The sequence below is a fragment of the Gorilla gorilla genome, chromosome 6 (assembly GCF_029281585.2).
Source record: "Gorilla gorilla gorilla isolate KB3781 chromosome 6, NHGRI_mGorGor1-v2.1_pri, whole genome shotgun sequence".
Classification (NCBI taxonomy): Eukaryota; Metazoa; Chordata; class Mammalia; order Primates; family Hominidae; genus Gorilla; species Gorilla gorilla.
In genome coordinates this window covers 142,434,691-142,453,601 of record NC_073230.2, presented here as the reverse complement: position 1 = coordinate 142,453,601, position 18,911 = coordinate 142,434,691, and the positions used below count along the sequence as shown (strand labels likewise).

General features: G+C 36.6%; 1 protein-coding gene across 2 annotated transcripts in view; it reads right to left on the bottom strand.

Moving 5' to 3' along the window:
• Positions 1-18,911, bottom strand: part of EXOC4 (exocyst complex component 4) — an 804,715-nt gene that overhangs the window by 688,925 nt on the left and 96,879 nt on the right. For both annotated transcript variants that reach the window (XM_019031456.4, XM_063708773.1), the window contains exon 6: positions 13,861-14,104. In XM_019031456.4, the coding sequence (XP_018887001.1) occupies positions 13,861-14,104 (244 nt within the window). The remainder of the gene's footprint in view (positions 1-13,860; positions 14,105-18,911) is intronic.

Sequence of the window (18,911 nt, the reverse complement as noted above, 5' to 3'; positions counted from 1 at the left end):
CTATCTATGACCCAGAAGCCCCTCCTCGCTTGACTTGCCCCACCTTTCCGGACGAAACCAGTGTATATTTTACACATACTGGTTGATGTCTCATGCCTCCATAAAATGTATAAAATAAAAATATAAAAATTAAAATTAAAATTAAAAAACTAGCTGTGCCCTGACCACCTTGGGCACATTTCGTAAGGACCTGAGACTATGTCATGGCTGCGTCCTTAACCTTGGCAAAATAAACTTCCTAAACTGATTGAGACCTGTCTCAGATACTCTTTGGTTTATGCTTTTGGGGGGGAGGGTGGGCGAGGGGGAGAGAGAATTAAAGTGAAATTAGAAATCTGGAAGGAGGCCAGGCATGGTGGCTCACGCCTGTAATCCCAGCACTTTGGGAGGCCGAGGTGGCGGATCACCTGAGGTCGGGAGCCTGACCAACATGGAAAAACCCCGTCTCTACTGAAAGTACAAAATTAGCTGGGCGTCGTGGCGCATGCCTGTAATCCCAGCTACTCGGAAGGCTGAGGCAGAAGAATCGCTTGAACCCGGCAGGCGAAGGTTGGGTGAGCCAAATTGCGCCACTGCACTCCAGCCTGGGCAATAAGAGCGAAACTCCGCCTCAAAAAAAAAAAAAAAAAGGAAACCTAGTAGAAGGAGAGATGCTGGGTTTTTATCTGGATATGTTAAGTTTAAGGTGTTATATCCTTAGGGAGTCAGATATGCAAGTCTGGAGCTCAGGAGAGAGAATGATACTGGAAATTTTAAAAGTGATAAATATTTGAGGAGATGAGATCACTCAGGGATAATATGCAGAATAAGAAAAGCAAGTGAGGTCCAGGACCAACACTCCAGGAAAGAGTATCATTAAAAAGACGGTTAGAAAGTAACTAGAGAGGAAGAAGGAAGCCAGGGAACATTGCAGAGGACCAAAGAGAAGAGAATACCAGCAGAGTCAAAGGCTATGGTAAGGCTAAGAGAGAGAAATTTACAACTTAAGGTCCCCAGTGACCTTGACAAGAAGGGTTTCAGTGGATCATTGAGTGGAATTCAGTAGTGGGATAAGCAGTGAATGACTAATAAGGAAAAAGAAACCAAAGTCAATCATATGTTGTCCCTCACCAGCACGTACACTCCTTTAAAAAGAAAAGGAGAAAGGAAGACGACGCTCCTCTGATGCAGCAAAGAATAAAAGAGATTAGGAATCATTCACATAAACAGGATGTAAATCTGCACTAGCCTGTCCCAATTTAAAGCTACCAGAAATAAACTGAAATATGTTGTTAATATTTATATACACTCTCTGACTGCCCACAACACAAGATTGAGAAAGAGTTGTTTGCCTTTAGCTACAGACACACTAAGGATGAAAACACAATGCCCCATTGAAATCATTCCCTGCCCAACTCCCACCAGAAAATATTAAATAAAATAAATAAAACATTATGTTGCAGCTAGCTCAGCTGCTTACATCCTGCTAGGATCAAGGTTTTCACCACTGATCTAAAAAAGACAAAAGAGCAGGCAAGATCATTAAATTACCTCATGATTCCTTAAGCTGAATTGAATTAGTAAAGGCCCAAGAACTTTAGAGATTTTAATTTCAATTAATTGCAATTTCTACCCTTCAGAAAAAAATAACACACATACCCCTCTCTCACAAGTTATTTCTAAAGCCACAAAACAGTATGTAGTAATACTCAATGCAGCATCACAGTTAGTGAAAGAAAATATTAATCCTGGATGGCAATGTGGTATAAATGCCAGTTAGAAACCTGGACTTGAATACCAGCTCTCTACTAAATAGACATGGGACTTTCAAGACATCATAGGCTTCTCCAAATTTCAGGTTCCTCAGAAATTGACTGTGAGAGCTACATACAAAAATATATATGAATGTAACACTTAAAAAAAGCAAATTAAAAGTAACAATGAATTAATTCCTGTATCTTTAACATTTACCATCTAGAGGGAAGGAAAGGAGATAATAGATACTCTGGATGTTCCTAAGGCCCAGCTGCATCTCTCTCCTTCTTACAGCTTAATTAGTAAAGTCCTGCTTATATTCCATAATAATTCTGTATCATTCTAATAAAAAGCCCCTCTTTGATTAAGTTAGGTGATTTCAATTCCTGGCACTTATACTTAAAAGAGGCCTAATCCACAGAGTAAGAACCAATTCTCTCTTTCCTCTGTGATTCTACAGTCCCTCCAAACAAACTATTACAATGAACTGAGAGAAGTGACAAAACAGGTATGCATGGCCTCCTGGGCCAGAAAGTGTAGGCAGAATCCCTATTTTATGGTTCTTTGTAAACACATCTCTCCTACATCACATGGACCAATGTCCAGAATGGAGAAAACAGTCAAATTTTGAGGGCAAACGAGTTCACGAGTAAAAGAATGAGCAATGCAGGATGGCAATATAAGCAGAAGTCTGGGATGAAAGATGATGATCTGGGGTCCTTCTTCTACAAGGGGCAGGTAGTTAGCTACCTGTCATAATGGAGGAGATCCCTAAGAAAGTAAGACTGAAATGAAGTATCAGTGACAATGACAATGAAATCATGACAGCAACAAAAAGGAGAACTATGCTCATAACAGCCACTCTTTCCTAATTACTCACAACATGCCGAGCACTGTGTTAAGTACTTTACTTGGATTATCTCATTTCATCCTTAGGACAGCCCTATAAGGAAGGTACTACTTTATCCCCATTTTATAGACAAGGAAACTGAAGTTCAAAGATAAGAGAACAAAGGACACAGTTCTGGAGACTGTCCCTTTTTAGGGGCGTTAGAAAACAGGGAAAGTATTTTAGAAGAGAGGCCAAAATGCTATTAGTACTCTATAATTCTAGGGAAGCCAAGGCTAGAAAGAGAGCCAACAGAACTGTCTGTACTGCCTCTTCCTTCTCACTGCAAACAGGTTTTCACCCCTGGGACTCTACTAAAACAGCTGTTGCTAAAAGTCCCAAATAATTATTTTGCTCCATCCAAGAAACCCACTTTGGCCTCTAATCAAATAGCCGCAGCACTTGTTTCTACTGCCCACTCGTGCCTCCTTGAAACACTGTCTTCCACTGGCTCCACAACCCTCCACTCTTCTGCTTTCCTGCCACCTCTCCAGTTATTCCTTCTCAGGAACCTCATCCTCAGCCTGTTCCTTAAATGCGGTAAACTCTTCTCAACCCCCTCATATTCTCTCTAGCTGAGCTCATTTGCCCCTAATCTTCAATTATCTACCTGCTATCAACTCATACACATATCCCTTGGCCAGATTACTCCCCTGAGCTGTAGACCGCTAACTTAATATAACTTAAATGGAACTCATCATATTCTTCCCCAAACCTACTTCTTCATGTTCTCCACATCAGTAAATGGTAATGCTTGCCCCAGCAAAAAATCCTTACCTCCCCTCTTCCCTCATACCCAAGCCATCACCAAGTCTCTTTACTGCTACCTCTTTACTCTCTCTCAAATAGGCCTCCTTCACTCCATTGCCACGGTTACCTTGCTCATGCCGGCCATGTTGCCTTTTGCCGGGATTATTAAAACTGTCTTCAAACTAGTCTCTCCTTCCCTCCAGTCCTTTCCTCTTCCCCTCTACTGTAAGCTCACTGTGGGTATGAGTTTCTGATTTATTACTGTATTCCAATATTTGGCATGACACTGATTGGCAAAATAGCATATGATAGGCAATAAATATTTGTTGATAAAGGAATGAAAAAGTGGGCTCCAGCAGAATGGGAGAGAGGCCTGATTACAGATAAGAGGTGGTAAGAAAGTAAGTGTTATAGATTATAACCTCCTGATTTTAGAAGCCCACAATAAAAAATATTTCACACAAAACCATGCTCTCAAAAAGGTAACCTTACCAAGCTAAACATGAGAACATGAAGTAGAGTTACGAGCTGAAAGATACAAACTTTAAGAGCCAACTTTAATAATATGGCAATAAAATCTATTTTATATTTAAAAAACAGAAAAGTAACAGGATGAAGAAAGTGTTTATTCTTTAAACACACTTCCAATTATCCAGCAGGTTTTAAAACCAGACTTCCTAGAGAAGTAAAATGTTACTTATTCTCCCAGATCATCTATTAACTTCCAGCCCCAAGTGATCCTTAGGTATCTCATCTTCAAGTGCTACCATGAAAAAAGGCAGAAGGCTAAGAAGAGGCACATGTTAAGGAACAGTCACAGTTGCAGAAGGCAAAAAGCATCAACAGTGTAAAGCTACATCATCAAGCTGTGAAAAATGCTCAATATTTAAGGTGAGATAAGACTATCTGAATCTAAATCTAACATCCAGGGAACCTTGAATTAGTCATTTGGCTGGAAAACCCACGTTTGCAGCCAAGAAGCTGCCTTACTTGGTCACGAAGCAAAGACACACACAAGATAGAAGAATTAGTTCTGTTCTATTACTTGTCTACTGAGACTTTAATATCAGGGTTATGCTTTTCCCCACTGACAAAAGCAATAACCATAGAATGTTTATTTCCCTACGATTATGCTCTAAAAGGTAAGAAAGTAGTGAACTCAGAGCGTAGACTTTATATAAAAACTTTATAATTTTATAAAAAGAAACGTATAATTAGATAAAAACGGTCTTTGTTTTACCTGCCCATATCTCTCATACACATTTCCTTAATAAGCCTGGCTGAGCTACTATTTTTCATTTCAAATAGGACATGGAGCCCATTTAATCTTCAAGGTTATCTAATACCTACTTCTAAGGGATAGAAATACATTTTACCACTTATTAATAAGTCTTCATGTAAAAAGGGGTTACTATTTAAAGAGTGCTGACTAATTCTCCATCTGCTCTATGAAAAGAGCAAGAAAAAATTAGTAGTAATATAGAATGAAACACAGTAAAAATAACAAGAATACTGAAGTGGGGCCTGGCACTAATCACTTCCTTCCTGTGTTACTCCCTCCTTGTCAAGTCAGGTTTCTGAGTTCTGGAGAGATGACCTCAAACGTCTAATCCTGATGTATGCCAAATTTGTGGCTAAAATTAGAAAATAAACCCAGGCCCTATTTCTTTGAATTAAAGTATCAGTATCATTCTTTTGAAATCCTTTCCCCCATTCCAAAAATAACATTTCATCATAGTGGAATATTAGAAAAATGATCCATAAATCCACTTCCCAGGGATAACAAAAGTTAAGATTTTAGGTGCATATTCTTAGTGCTTTGTTGTTCTTAGTACAAGTGCTTTGTTGTTCTTAGTACTATATTGTTCTTAGTACAAGAATGCCCCTAGAGGAATTGTTTAGATAATAAAATTTGATTCTCAAGTGACCTAATTAAAATCCAGGCACTCTGTGGCTGCTTTTCATGCTTCTCAACATGTCCAGCTATCTCTGAGGCCTGTCACTGACCACAATGTGAGGTATGGGCAGGAAAATGGATATTTAGTACAGATATCGTCCTTCTGAGGACAAACAAAATCAGGCCCACGACATGGGTTGGAAACATCATGTTTATATAAGCCAGAAAGCAAACTTACATGGTGGAAAAAGACTACTTCTAATCTTAATTGCACCACGAACAAGCTTTGTGAGCTGTTAAATTATTTCAGCTTTCACATTTCTCTGGGTAAATCTGGGATTAATCATATTGCCCCTGCCTGTGAGGAGGCAAGTGGTGAGGCTCACTCAGGTGAGATACCAGATGGCAGATGGCTTTGCAAAGCGTGAATACTACAAAACTGCAAAATTCTATGATGTTTGTGATGTTATCTAAAGAGTGTTCTCAAACTTCAGTGTGCATAAGAATCAACTAAGGCATAGAGTCCTGTGGGCCCTGCATCCAAACATTCCAATTTAATAACCACTGCTTCTTGGGGAAATTTGCATTTCCTACTCTCTAGTGACACTGGTGATGTGGGTCCATAGACCCACTGTGAGTAGTGCTGAAAATAATAATAATATCTTCCACTAAATGACCTTATTTGCATCTTTTTCTTATTCATTCATTCATTAAAACTGGCCAGGCATGGTGGCTCACACCTGTAATCCCAGTATTTTGGGAGGCTAAAGTGGAAAGACTCTTGAGACCAGGAGTTCAAGGCCAGCCTGGGCAATCAGTGTGAGACACTATCTCTTAAAAAAAAAAAAAAAAAAAAACTTTAAATAGCTAGGCATCGTGTCATATACCTGTAGTCCCAACTACTCAGGAGGCTAAAGCAGGAGGATCTCTTGAGCCCAGGGGGGGTCAAGGCTACAGTGAGCCATGATGATTGGGCCTCTACATTCCAGCCTCAGCGACAGAGTGAGACCACATCTCCATAAAAATAAACTTGTAGGCATTTCGTATGTGCCCAGCCCTAAATCAGGCTGCAAACACAAAGTTACCTCCCCTTATAAACTCACAGTCCAATCTGATTAGAGACTACAGCAAGAGGATGGGGCAGGAGCTAGAAGACCCAGACAATTTGAAATACAGCCTGAGAGACACATGAAGGTGCTTTAATCATATATGACACCACCCCTACACATCATCAACGGAAGAATTTCTTTTGACGTAGGTTTGTTAGTTCATTTTGGCAATGAAAAGATCCAGTATTATTTTTAGCTTGGAGTGCCTTTCCTATTATAACAATAGCAAGTGCACAAAAATGACAAAACCTAAGGCAGCTCCCACTCTAACAAACAGAGAAGTGGCCTTGATACAGCATGATGGCTGACATCTAAATAAAGTTATGACAGTCCATGAAACAGATTGTCTCTATTTCTTTGACTGGTCAGATCTTTAATTTGAACCTGCTATAATATGTAAAACAAGAGAAATCGAGAGTAGGTTGTTGTTTTTTTTTTTAACTTTGCCACATAAAACACAAAGGTTTAAGAAATGTAATACTGAGTAACATCTCTGGCCTATTCAGCCAAGAAGCCTTTCTCTAATGACTATAACCAAAGGACAATACACAACCAGAATGATAGCTGTCCAAACTCATGTTTACAAAAGAACTATGAACATTATCGACATTTCTCAGACACTGTATATGGGATGGAGCTATTATCCATTAATTTATTTAAGTCTTACTAGAAAGTATATAGACTTGGGACCTTTCATGGTAATGAGTTATATATTTTAGTTAACAATTGGAGTAACAAGTCCCATATGTAAAAAAAATTAATTCCTTTCATTTGTTCTAAAAATATTTCAGTTAAGCTGCAGGGGACATATCCTAGTTGAAGAATAGTGGAATTTCTTCTATATGTCCCTGGTTCATCCTATTCATCCCCTTCAATATTTAATAGTTGAGTATATTTAAAGCATGTTCTCATGATATGTGTAATCAAAAGTAGAGATTTAATCAAATGGAATCACAATCACTGAAGTTAAATTTACTTGCTTCCCGCTTGCTTTGATTCGAATTAACTACTCATCTAAATTACACGGAGGCCCTTCCTGATTCCAAGCATGTCCAGGTGCTACATGCGGTGCTTGGGAATGGCTACAAGAAGCCACAAGGAAAATGCCTGACCTTGCTTCAAAGCTGCTCTTAAATGACTTTTCTGTAAAATAAAATGACCAATTCCACCATGTCCTGCATTTCGGATACTTAGAAGAAGGGTAACTAATATAGAAAGAAGAGATAAAACGAAATGCTATTTATGTGAAATAGAAACTCATGCCTGAATCTAGCCACAGGTCTAAAAAAAATCATGAGCAATATTTCATTTATTTCTCCTTCCATAAACATTGTATTCATACTATAAAAATATCCTTGAGGCCTGAGCCTTTAGTCTTCCTCACAGATAAAACCATTTTATAAGAATGTTCTATTACAGCAGTATGCCCTCATTCTGAATTCTGGCCTCCAAATTATAAAAAATATTTCAAAAGTATATTTTTCCAATTTTAGAGCAATAATTCAACATATTTCTGAAAATCTATAGTCTTCACAGACTGAGAAACCAGGAGGAAAAAAAGAGTTTTAGAAAATGTGGCAAATACCAACCTTGAGAAGAACCATCACCATATGATAAACGACTCAGCGTTAGAATTATTCAGCAATTATGCAGCTAACATGGACAATTACATGACAGATACATGGATGACAGAAAAGAAAAGGGTGTACAACCCCTTACAATACAGTATAGTATGTGTCAGGTGTGCTCAAAAGTCGTTTGGTCACTCCTTCAGATCCCAGATGTTATCAAAGATATAAATATTAAGAATGAGACTATATAAGTACTAGAAAAGTGTTGAAAATTTTATTATAATCTAAGAGTAGGGAAGCTCTAAGTATGACACAAAACCCAGAAGCTATAAAACCTGATAAATATAGCCTCATAAAAAATTAAAACAAATGTCTACATGCCCAGAAACATCATGAAGTCAAAAGAGAAAGAAACTGGCAGAAAATTACAAAATAAATCCCAAAGAACAAATTTCCTATATATGTAAAGAGTTCCTACAAATCAATGAGACAAACATGTTAGAAAAATAATTCATTGAAAAGGAAATAAACACTTTAAATATTGTACTGTTGAAAATTTCAAACATTAAAAAAGTGAAGATAATAGGATAATGAACCACCTTGTACCTATCACCCTGCTTCAGTATCATTTCATGGCTTATTGTATCTATATCTTCACTCATTTGCAACTCATTTTATTTTGAAGTAATACATCCATATATAACCCAGATATCATGACAAGTTACTTTTATACAAACGAAAAGAAGTGTAACCTTACAATAAAAATGCAAATCCAAAAATACCATTTTTCACCTCTCAGATTGGCAAGGATAAAAGTATTTGATAATACAATCTGTTGGCAAGGGGATACAGGAACTCTCAAACATTATCCATGACATGAAAAATTGGTATCATCTCTAAGCAAAGCACAGTTGGCAACAGTTAAAATTTAATCAACACTCGGGAGGCTGAGGCAGGCAGATCACGAGGTCAGGAGATGGAGACCATCCTGGCTAACACGGTGAAACCCCGTCTCTACAAAAAATAAGAAAAATTAGCCGGGCGTGGTGGCAGGCGCCTGTAGTCCCAGTTACTTGGGAGGCTGAGGCAGGAGAATGGTGTGAACCCAGGAGGCGGAGCATGCAGTGAGCCAAGATCACGCCACTGCACTTCAGCCTGGGCAACAGAGCAAGACTCCGTCTCCAAAAAAAAAAAAAAAAATTAATCAATACAGAGGTAAGCAAAAACAGTGAAAATGGCATATCAAGAATCTGGCTGCTTTCATTCTCACGTTCTTAGCGTTCTTTGAGTAACGCCTTCCTTCCTGCTTTAAACTCCATGAGGACAGGGACCACATATAATTTGTTGGGCATTTTACCCAATGTCTGGTCCATGGCAGATATTTCATAAATGTGGAATTTATTCTTGCAATCAACAAATATTTATTATGGGTCAGGTGGGCACTGTGCTAGATTCTGGAGATACACCAGTGCTGAACAAGACAAACTAGTGCTCTCTTCTCTTCCATTCTAGAGGCAGCCAATAAATAACCAAATATATATAAAGATACACATATATAATAAAATTAATGAATGATGTCAAGTTGGTTTAAAAACAGGTATTATATTTTTCAATATTAAAATTTAGTTTTATGAACATTCATACCCCCACAGGCATTTTTATTTCTAATAATTTCTTGTGATTAAAATAACCTGAGTAATAATTTAATTTTTTGACAGTGAATTATTTTCACTATAACTTGAGGTGAAAAACAGAGATGAAAAAGCAAAGACTACAACCCTACTAACCAAACACAACTACTTTTAGCATTAAAGTATATTTCTTTCCCATGTTTTCCATGAAGCTTTCTTCAATATTACAACAAGCCCAAAACCCACAAAGTTCTCTGCTTTTCACATCTGACATTTAATCTTTTTCTTCATAACAGAAGTCAATGAACCTTTTAAAATGGTTTCCTTCCAAAAGAGAGAAAGGTCTCCCTGGAAGCAACGGCTCCAACTCACTCAACGCCTTCTGCACTCTCGAGGACCTACAGCTCTACCTAAGTGAAGCTGACCTCCACCATCCCTTCCTGCAATGAATTTTTGCCTTCGCATTTAAACAGGTCCATTTCCCTCACACATACCAACCATTCTCTTTTCCCACATTCTTTTCTTCCATATTCTTGACAAGATACCACATCTTTGAGAAGTTTTTCTTCCATCTCTTCCTTATGCTTTTCTTATTTGTTAAGTATAGAACCCCTTCCAGCTTCTTTCAAATAAAAATAATATAAAAATACTCATGAATCAGATTTTGGGAAAGAATCAACAATTAGGCAGCAGGAGTTGAAGAAATTGATTCTGAAATGCAGAGGCTTCAGGCCACAGTCACCATCTGAAGTTGAAGACGCTGCCTGTCTTTCTAGAGAAATAATGGGTAGCAGGTGGTTCTGGTAAATTAGCAAGGCACATGTTACCCTAATGTTTATCAAGTTGGCAATAACTGTGGTTGAATATTTTCCTTTAATAGTAAGTGGAGGCTTAAAGACACTGATAGATTATGAATGAACAGAAAAGACAAAATATTTCTTCTATAAATAGACAACAGATAGTTTGGGAGATCAAAAACAAAATAAAATAAAATAAGAAGTAGGTCACCAAAGTGATTTTTTAAAAAACTGGCTGGGAAAGTATCCTGGCTCTGTAGGAAATTAAAAGCAAGAAAGAATTCACTAGTTTTGTTTCCTTCTACATTTCTAGCAAAATAGCACACAATATTAATTCTCTTTACATAAAGACAAATGAAAACAAGCCTGCAATGCATCACAACCAGAATATATTTAATAAGATGATGAAACTTTTAGGGAAAATTACAGTATGGGTATCTTGTCTCAGAATAGCTAATGTTTTGGAACAGGATATTTCATTGGAGGGTGGGGGAGAAAATATGCATGTTGGGAAACAGGATTCATGGATTTTTTGGTCTCTGTTCCAACTTTCTTTAAAAAAATAAATTCATATATCTTTAGCCATAAAATTCCTTGAATGGTAAACAATAATAAATAATGCCAAGTATTGTGATTTTACTTCTCTCTGAAATAAATGCCACTAATACCTTCCTAAGTAAAATTCAATGCACAAAAGCACCACAAGCTTCAAGGGATAATTTGACAATATTGCTTCTAAAATTCCAATCCTCTAGAAGCAACAATGCTGATCATTTTTGAATGACTGTGCTTAATTCAAGAGAATTAATTCCTGAAAAGTTTTAAAGCATTTGACAGCACATAACCACTAGAGACTAGCTCAAAATTATCAGTCCTTTGGAATCCCAGACCCAAAATTTAATCTTTGATCTTCTAACAAAGTGGTTTACTCTAAATATTTGCTTTCTCTGTACTATTTTGTCTCATAATAAACAGTTTGGGTCCCAAATCTTGAATTTGTATGTTTTATAAAATGGGATTATGTTTACACATACAGCCAAGGCAAACAGCTCATTCACTTGTTAGTGTCCAATATATCCTGCCTACAAAAGCTTTCTAAAATACTGACAAACAAAAGACACTTAACAGGGAAAAAAAATCCTGCTGCTGACTCATTTCTCATAGAGAAACATTTAGTATTTCCCAGGGCAGTGTGCTGAATTTCTATTATACTTCTAGTGCTATAATTTCCACTCGTGAATTCTGGAAGGGGTTTAGGCAAGGGGAAAAAAAAAGATGAAACTCCTATGAAAGACACAGTGCTTTTAAAGGTACTATAATGAGATCTGCAGAAAAGTTATTAATCCATGCCCTTTTATTTCCAACATATACTATAGTAATGTTATTTCCCTAGGAAAGTTCACTGTATTCATCTAGGAACTTGCAGCAACAGGCAAAGAGCAAACCAGAATTTCAGAGTATTCATCAGTAAGGAGTCAAAAGGTCTTCACGAAAATCCAGGTACCAGGCAAAGAAAGAAGAAAGGCAAAAGTTCAAAGAACCATTCTCCAGCTTCTCTGGATCATGATGTAAGTGATCATAGAACATGGAATTTGGGGAAGGCGCCGATAATAAACATATATTCATATACACACGCATTTTATACAAGCATGCATGCATGTTATAGTACTTACTGGTGCTATTCCACTAAGCACCACAACCATATAACCTCATCTAAAGCAAGCAACTCTGTAAGACAGGTTAATTTTTGCAAATCACAAAATGGGGATACAAAGTCAGGTCTGTTCTCCAAAACCCATCAAATATTTACTTTTGGTGTTTTTGTTTGTTTGGTTTTGGCTTTTTGGGGTGTTTGTTTGTTTGTTTGAGATGAAGTTTCACTCTGTCAACCAGGCTGGAGTGCAGTAGTGTGCTCGGCTCACTGCAACCTTCGCCTCCCCGGTTCAAGCAATTCTTGTGCCTCAGACTCCCAAGTAGCTGGGACTACAGGCATGCACCACCATGCCCAGCTAATTTTTGTATTTTTAGTAGAGTTGGCGTTTCACTATGTTGGCCAGGCTGCTCTCGAACTCCTGACCTCAAGCAATCCGCCCACCTCAGCCTCCCAAAGTGCTGGGATTATAGGCATGAGCCACTGTGCCTGGCCAAATATTTACTTTGAAACATTCTGTGGCAGGAGAAGGATAAAGGGTAGTTCCATTCACCAAACATAGTACTTTTGAATCAAGTTTACAAGGAAATTAATTTTTGAAATGTTAAAGTATAATTGAAATCAATGTTATTTACATATGCAAAAGAACACAGAAATACAGTATTAATTTTTCCAAAAAATTTAAATAAGTCTATAGAGAACTCTATACTAAATGAGTTATTATTTCTCCTTAATTTTATCTTCTTTTAAAAAAATTTTGAGCCCTAGGTATAAACAGTAGATATCTCCTTAACAACGTATCTACAAGATTATGATTTCTTCTTGTTTGTCACACATGATCTCCTGGTATATGATAGTCACAAAGTTAGAATCTGAATTCAATTTCCATACTCTCCATATGAAATAAGAATTATGAAATTCAAATCTTATTGTTTTAAAAATTCCTGAGACTGATTTGTCTATTGGAAATATCATTACACATTAAAGAAGAAAGCATGAGACACAGGAAAGACCATGGATTTTAGAATCAAATGGACTAGTAGTCAACACCAAGACTTTTTCTAAGAGCTTGCTAATTATTCAATCTCTGAGCTCCAGTTCTCCTAACTGCAATATGTGGATACTAATAACTAGCTCATACAGTTGTAGTGATAATTAAGTGAGATAATATACATAAATTGCCTTGAACATTGCTGAGTACTTAGTATGTGTACAATAGCTGCTACATTATTTGATTCAATTTATTTATTCTTTAAATGTTTAAATATCGACAATCTTTACTATAAATATGTCCATATTTTTCATTGAGTGACAATATGCTTTGAATTTTTCAACAACATTAAAAAACAGACAGCTGAATTATGCCTAGTCAAGCTGTTTTACCAATCAAAGTTTGTATGGGCTATAGTATCCTTTTTATTTTTTAAGACGGAGTCTCGCTCTGTCACCTAGGCTGGAGAGCAACGGTGCAATCTCGGCTCACTGCAACCTCCGCCTCCTGCGTTCAAGCAATTCTCCTGCCTCAGCCTCCAGAACAGCTGGGATTACAGGCATGCACTACCATGCCCAGCTAATTTCTGTATTTTTAGTAGAGACGGGGTTTCACTACCAGTACAGGCTGGTCTCAAACTTCTGACCTCAAGTGATCCGCCTGCCTCAGCCTCCCAAAGTGCTGGGATAACAGGCGTCAGCCACTGTGCCTGGCCTGTATGGGCTATAGTATCCTAAGTTCAAGAAAACAACATCAACAGAAGGTAAGTTACTTACGCCCCACCCTAGAAAATGTGCAATAAATAGAGTTGTCAAAAATACAAAATACACTCCCACCTACCTTGGTTGGTTCTCCACAGTAACGTTCTCCCCCCGCTGATAGCCACTGTCTGCCACCTGGGTTGTAGACCTCTTCACAATTTGCTTCAACTCCTGCTCCAAGCGCTCTATGATTGCCTTAACTGTCTCTGGGATCTTCTTCAGTTTCGCCAAGCCCTTAATGAGGATACCCATAAACAGGGTGCTGTTTTCCTCTGGATCCAATTCTAAATCTTCCTTGATGTCCTGCAGATTTATCTCCCTCACTGAAAAATTAAATAATAACAATAATAGATACAGACTCCACTCAAAAACCCCAAAACAGAGCAGTCTAATAAACGAAATCACTGCCTTGATTACTCTCTTAAAGAATTAAAGAGGATTTTTCAATTAAATTATATTTGCACAGTAACCATCCAAAAGTCACAAAATAACATTTATATTCCTCAAATCATACCCATCAGTTAGTAATAAGAGGCAGATGCAATAAAAATTAGTAAACAAATCACCATGGGAAGTTTTCCACAGACTACTACTTCTGCCATGAGTCCACTGGCTCATGACATTTATTAGGCACTCGCTGTTTATAAAATGCCATATGTGGTGCTGCAAGAGAATTCTGAAGAGCTGGATCCTAGCCTCAGGTTTGTATTTGTTAGTTAAAAGTGGTAAGTCGCTGGAGAAAAAGACATCATGAACACACACAGGGGGAAGAGTGATAAATAAATTAAAATTATAATAAATTTTTTAAAAAGATTAAGGGAAAACAATACATACAAGTGAGACAAGACTTTGAGCAAATAGGGTAACGAAGAGGTATTTCATAAATACAAAAGAACAACCTATTTTTCTTTAAACATATGTCTGCTACAACATAATTATCTATAGGAGACAGATCTTGCTAATAATCCATGAAAGGCTTCTGAGAAGTAATGTTATATGTCAAAAGCCTCTGTAGATCTTTAGAATACAGCATTCATTCAAACAATTTGGCACTGAAATGGAAGAAATAACCAAAACTTTAGTTTTTAACCCCTGTGGCAAGTTGGAGAGAGGGGAGAACTGCTGATAGGAGATCTCTGTTATCTACTGAAAGCCATAGGCCTTGCTCTCCAAAGTATGAATATACATATGCAAAACTTCACATAGGAATTCCGGGTTTCGCAACTGCCAAAAAAATAGGACATTACAAATCTCTGACTTAAAAGTAACTGCCTCATTTTACAAATGGCTGGATTAAGATATACAAAAGCAAAAGTGAGTACAGAGCTGAAGATGGAGCCTAATAGTCAAAAGTTTTCCCCATCCACCTCTGTCCTCCATCTCTCAAAACAAATGCAAGATTTTAAAAATCTGCAATATCCTGAAATAATGAATACATTCTTCCTTAGTAGATTCAAACTCAGACTACAAGCCATTCTAAGTTATTCAGCACTACTAGAATGGTACTGAAATCTACTAGGGAAGAAAGAAAACATCCCAGTATATGGAATGAGTTCTTGTAACTGCTACACAAAGTCCATAAAACCCCTACTTCAGATGATGTGAAATCCACTGTAGGGCATTCTCCTCAGTCCCTATTTTGGGGGTTCCCAGCTTATAAAACGCTCTTAAGGAGGATTCTGGGAAGACTGCAGAGTAGGAGGCACCAGGAATCTCCCCACCTACACGACTGTACTGGCAGAATCTGTCTGATATAACTATTTTGTAACTCTGGAGTCTATGGAAGGCTTGCAACTTCCAAGGGAACACTTGGATGGTAAATTGTGGTCGACTTCAATTACAGCTCTTACCAAAGTAGCTACCCAGCACTGTGGCAGACATCCCTGTACCTGTTCCTGGAGTACCTTGCACACACCTGGTGGGAAGACAGGGTGGGCAAAAAGAACCCTGCCCGCCAAGTATCAAGAATCTATGCTCTGATCGCTGATTGCTTCCTCTAATCACAGAGGTACAAAGAGGCACGTGACAATTGTTGTTGCACCTCCTCCAATTTTTCAAGCCCCTCCTACTCTTGCTGAAGTAAATTCCAGGGAATTTAAAGAGCCAGCAGCCTTCCCCCACTGCCTTTATTTTTCTCTTGCTCCCCTTTTTAAAGCCAAACATTAGGACTAGGACATTCAAAAACAAATGCATGTATTGAAAAAATTATAAGGTGACTGTGCATGCCCATGTAAAGGTGCAGGCTTAGAAAAGCTTTATTTGAGGAGATCTTAAATTAACACCCAGGCTGATCCTTAGGATAGACACTGGCTACAATAATTTATAAAACAAAACAATAACAACATCAAAACCCAGCAAACCCGGGAAAAGAGGGAGAATGTGATTTCTGGAGTCACCACATCATTAAACTCAAATGCCCAGTTTTCAACAACAACAAAAAATCACAAAGCATAGAAATACAGAGGAAAATATGGCCCATTCAAAGGAAAAAAAATAAATCAACAGAAACTGTCCCTGAAAAAGACTTAATGGTAGATATATTAAGAAAAAAAACTTTTGAAAAGTTTTTTTTAAAGTTTTAACTGTTTTAAAGATGCTCAAATAACAAAAAATAAAGAGAAAGTCAAGAAAATAATGTATAAACAAACTGGCAATATCAGTAAAGAGATATAAGAACTAAAAAAATAAAAAGAATAAGAAATTCTTGAGCTGAAAAGTATACGTGGAATGAAAAATGCACTAGAGGGATTCAAAGGTAGATGTGAGCAGGGAGAAGAAAAAAAATCAGCAAACGTCAAGATAGGACAATGGAAATTATCATCTGAAGAACAGAATGAAAAAAGATTGAAGAGAAGTGAAGACAGCCCACAGGATACAATTTAGACATTGTGGGAGCTCTGAAAGGAGAAGAAAGAGAGAAAAGAGCAGAGAATATTTAAAGAAATAATAGCAGAAAGCATCTCAAATTTGATGAAATACATGAATATAAACATCCAAGAAGCTCAAAAAACTCCAAGTGAGAGGAACTCAAAGAGACCTACACCATGACACATTAAAATCAAATTTTCAAAATACAAAGAGATAATCTTGAAAGTAGTGAGCGAAGTTACTCATCACATACAGGATCCCCAATAAGATTATCCACAGATTTCTCATCAGAAACTTCCGAGGCCAGAAGGCAGTGGATTAGTTCAAAGTGCCAAAAGAAACAAACAAACAAATAAAAAAACTGTCAACCAAGAATTCTGTATCTCACAAAACTGTCCTTCAAAAGTGATTGGGAAAAATTAAGACATTGCCAAGTAAACAAAAGCTACAGGATTTCAGTACCATCAGGACCGCCATGCAAGAAATGCTTTATAAAGTCCTGCACGTTAAAATGAAAGGACATTAGACAGTAACTAGAAGGCATATGAAGAAATAAATATCTCAATAAAGATAAACGTCTAGGCAATTATAAAAATTAGTAGTGTTACAACAAGACAATTATTTCTAACTACTGTTTTCTACATAATTTAAAATATTAAAAGATTTTTAAAACACAATTATTAGTCTAAAAGCTAGTATTACTGTTAACTTTGGTTTATAAATCCACATTTTGTTTTTTACATCATTTAAGAGATTAATGCATTTAAAAGAATTATTAGTTTATGTTTTTGAGCACACAATGTATAAAGATATAATTCTGTGACATCAACAACCAAAAGTGGTAGGGACAGAGCCATTAAAGGAGTGGAGATTTTGTATTTTATTGAAGTTAAACTGGTATAAATTCAAGTTAGAGAGTTATAACTTTAGAATGTTAAATGTAATTCCTATGGTAAGCACAAAGAAAAATGCTACAGAATGTATACCATCGGGAAATGAGAAAGGAATTTAAACATTTCACTATAAAAAGTCAACTAAACACAAAATAATACAGTAATGTAGAACATGAGGGGTAAAAAAATAATGCATATAGAAAAAAATAGCAAAATGTATGAAATAAGTCATTCCTTATCAGTAATTATTTTAAATGTAAATGCGTTAAACTGTCCAACCAAAAGACAGAGACTGGTAAAATGAATAAAAATTCATGATCCAATTATATGCTGTCTACAAAGGCACAAATCGATTCAAAGGCACAAATAGACTGAAAGTAAAAGGCTGGAAAAAGATATTCCATGAAAACAGCAGCAAAACAAGAGCAGAAAAAATAGACTTTAAATCAAAAAAAGATTACAAGAGACAAAGAAGGACATTATATATTAATAAAAGGCTCAACACAGTAAGAAGATATAACCATTATAAACATTTATACACCTAATGACTATCAAAATATATGAAGCAAAAACTGACAGAATTGAAGGCAGAAATACGCAGTTCTACAACAGTTGAAGACTTCAATATCCTACTCTAGATAATTGATAGAACAACCAGACAGAAATAAAGAAATAGAAGACTTAACACAATCAACCAACTAGATCTAACAGACACATACAGAACACTCTACCCCAAAACAGCAACACACACACTCTTCTCAAGTACACATGGGACATTTTCCAGGACAAACCGTATATTAGGCTGCCAATTAAGTCTCAATAGATTTAGGTAGAAAGTATCACACAAAGTATCTTCTCTAACTAAATAGGGATAAAGTTAGAAATCAATAACAAAGTTAAAAAGGGAAAATTCACAAACTTATGTCAATTAACACACTCTTTAAAAACCAATGTATCAAAGAAGAAACCTCAAAGGAAATTAGAAAATTACTTAGAGATTAATGAAAATGAAAACACAACATATGAAATACAATTTACAGGATGCAGGAAAAACAGCAAAAAAGGAGAAATTTATAGTTATAAATGCTTACGGTAAAAAACAAAAAAGATCTCAAAACAACAGCTTAATTTTACAGCTTAAGGAATCTGAAAACAGAACAAACTAACCAAAGCTAGCAGAAAAAAGTAAATATAAAGATTAGAGCAGAGATAAAATAGAGAATAGAAAAACAATACCAAAAACTGATGAAATGAAAGTTGGTTCTTTGAAAACATCATCAAAAATAACAAATCTTTAGCCAGGTGAACTAAGAAAAAAATAGAGACGACTCAAATGACTAAATTCAGAAATGGAAGTTACATTACCATT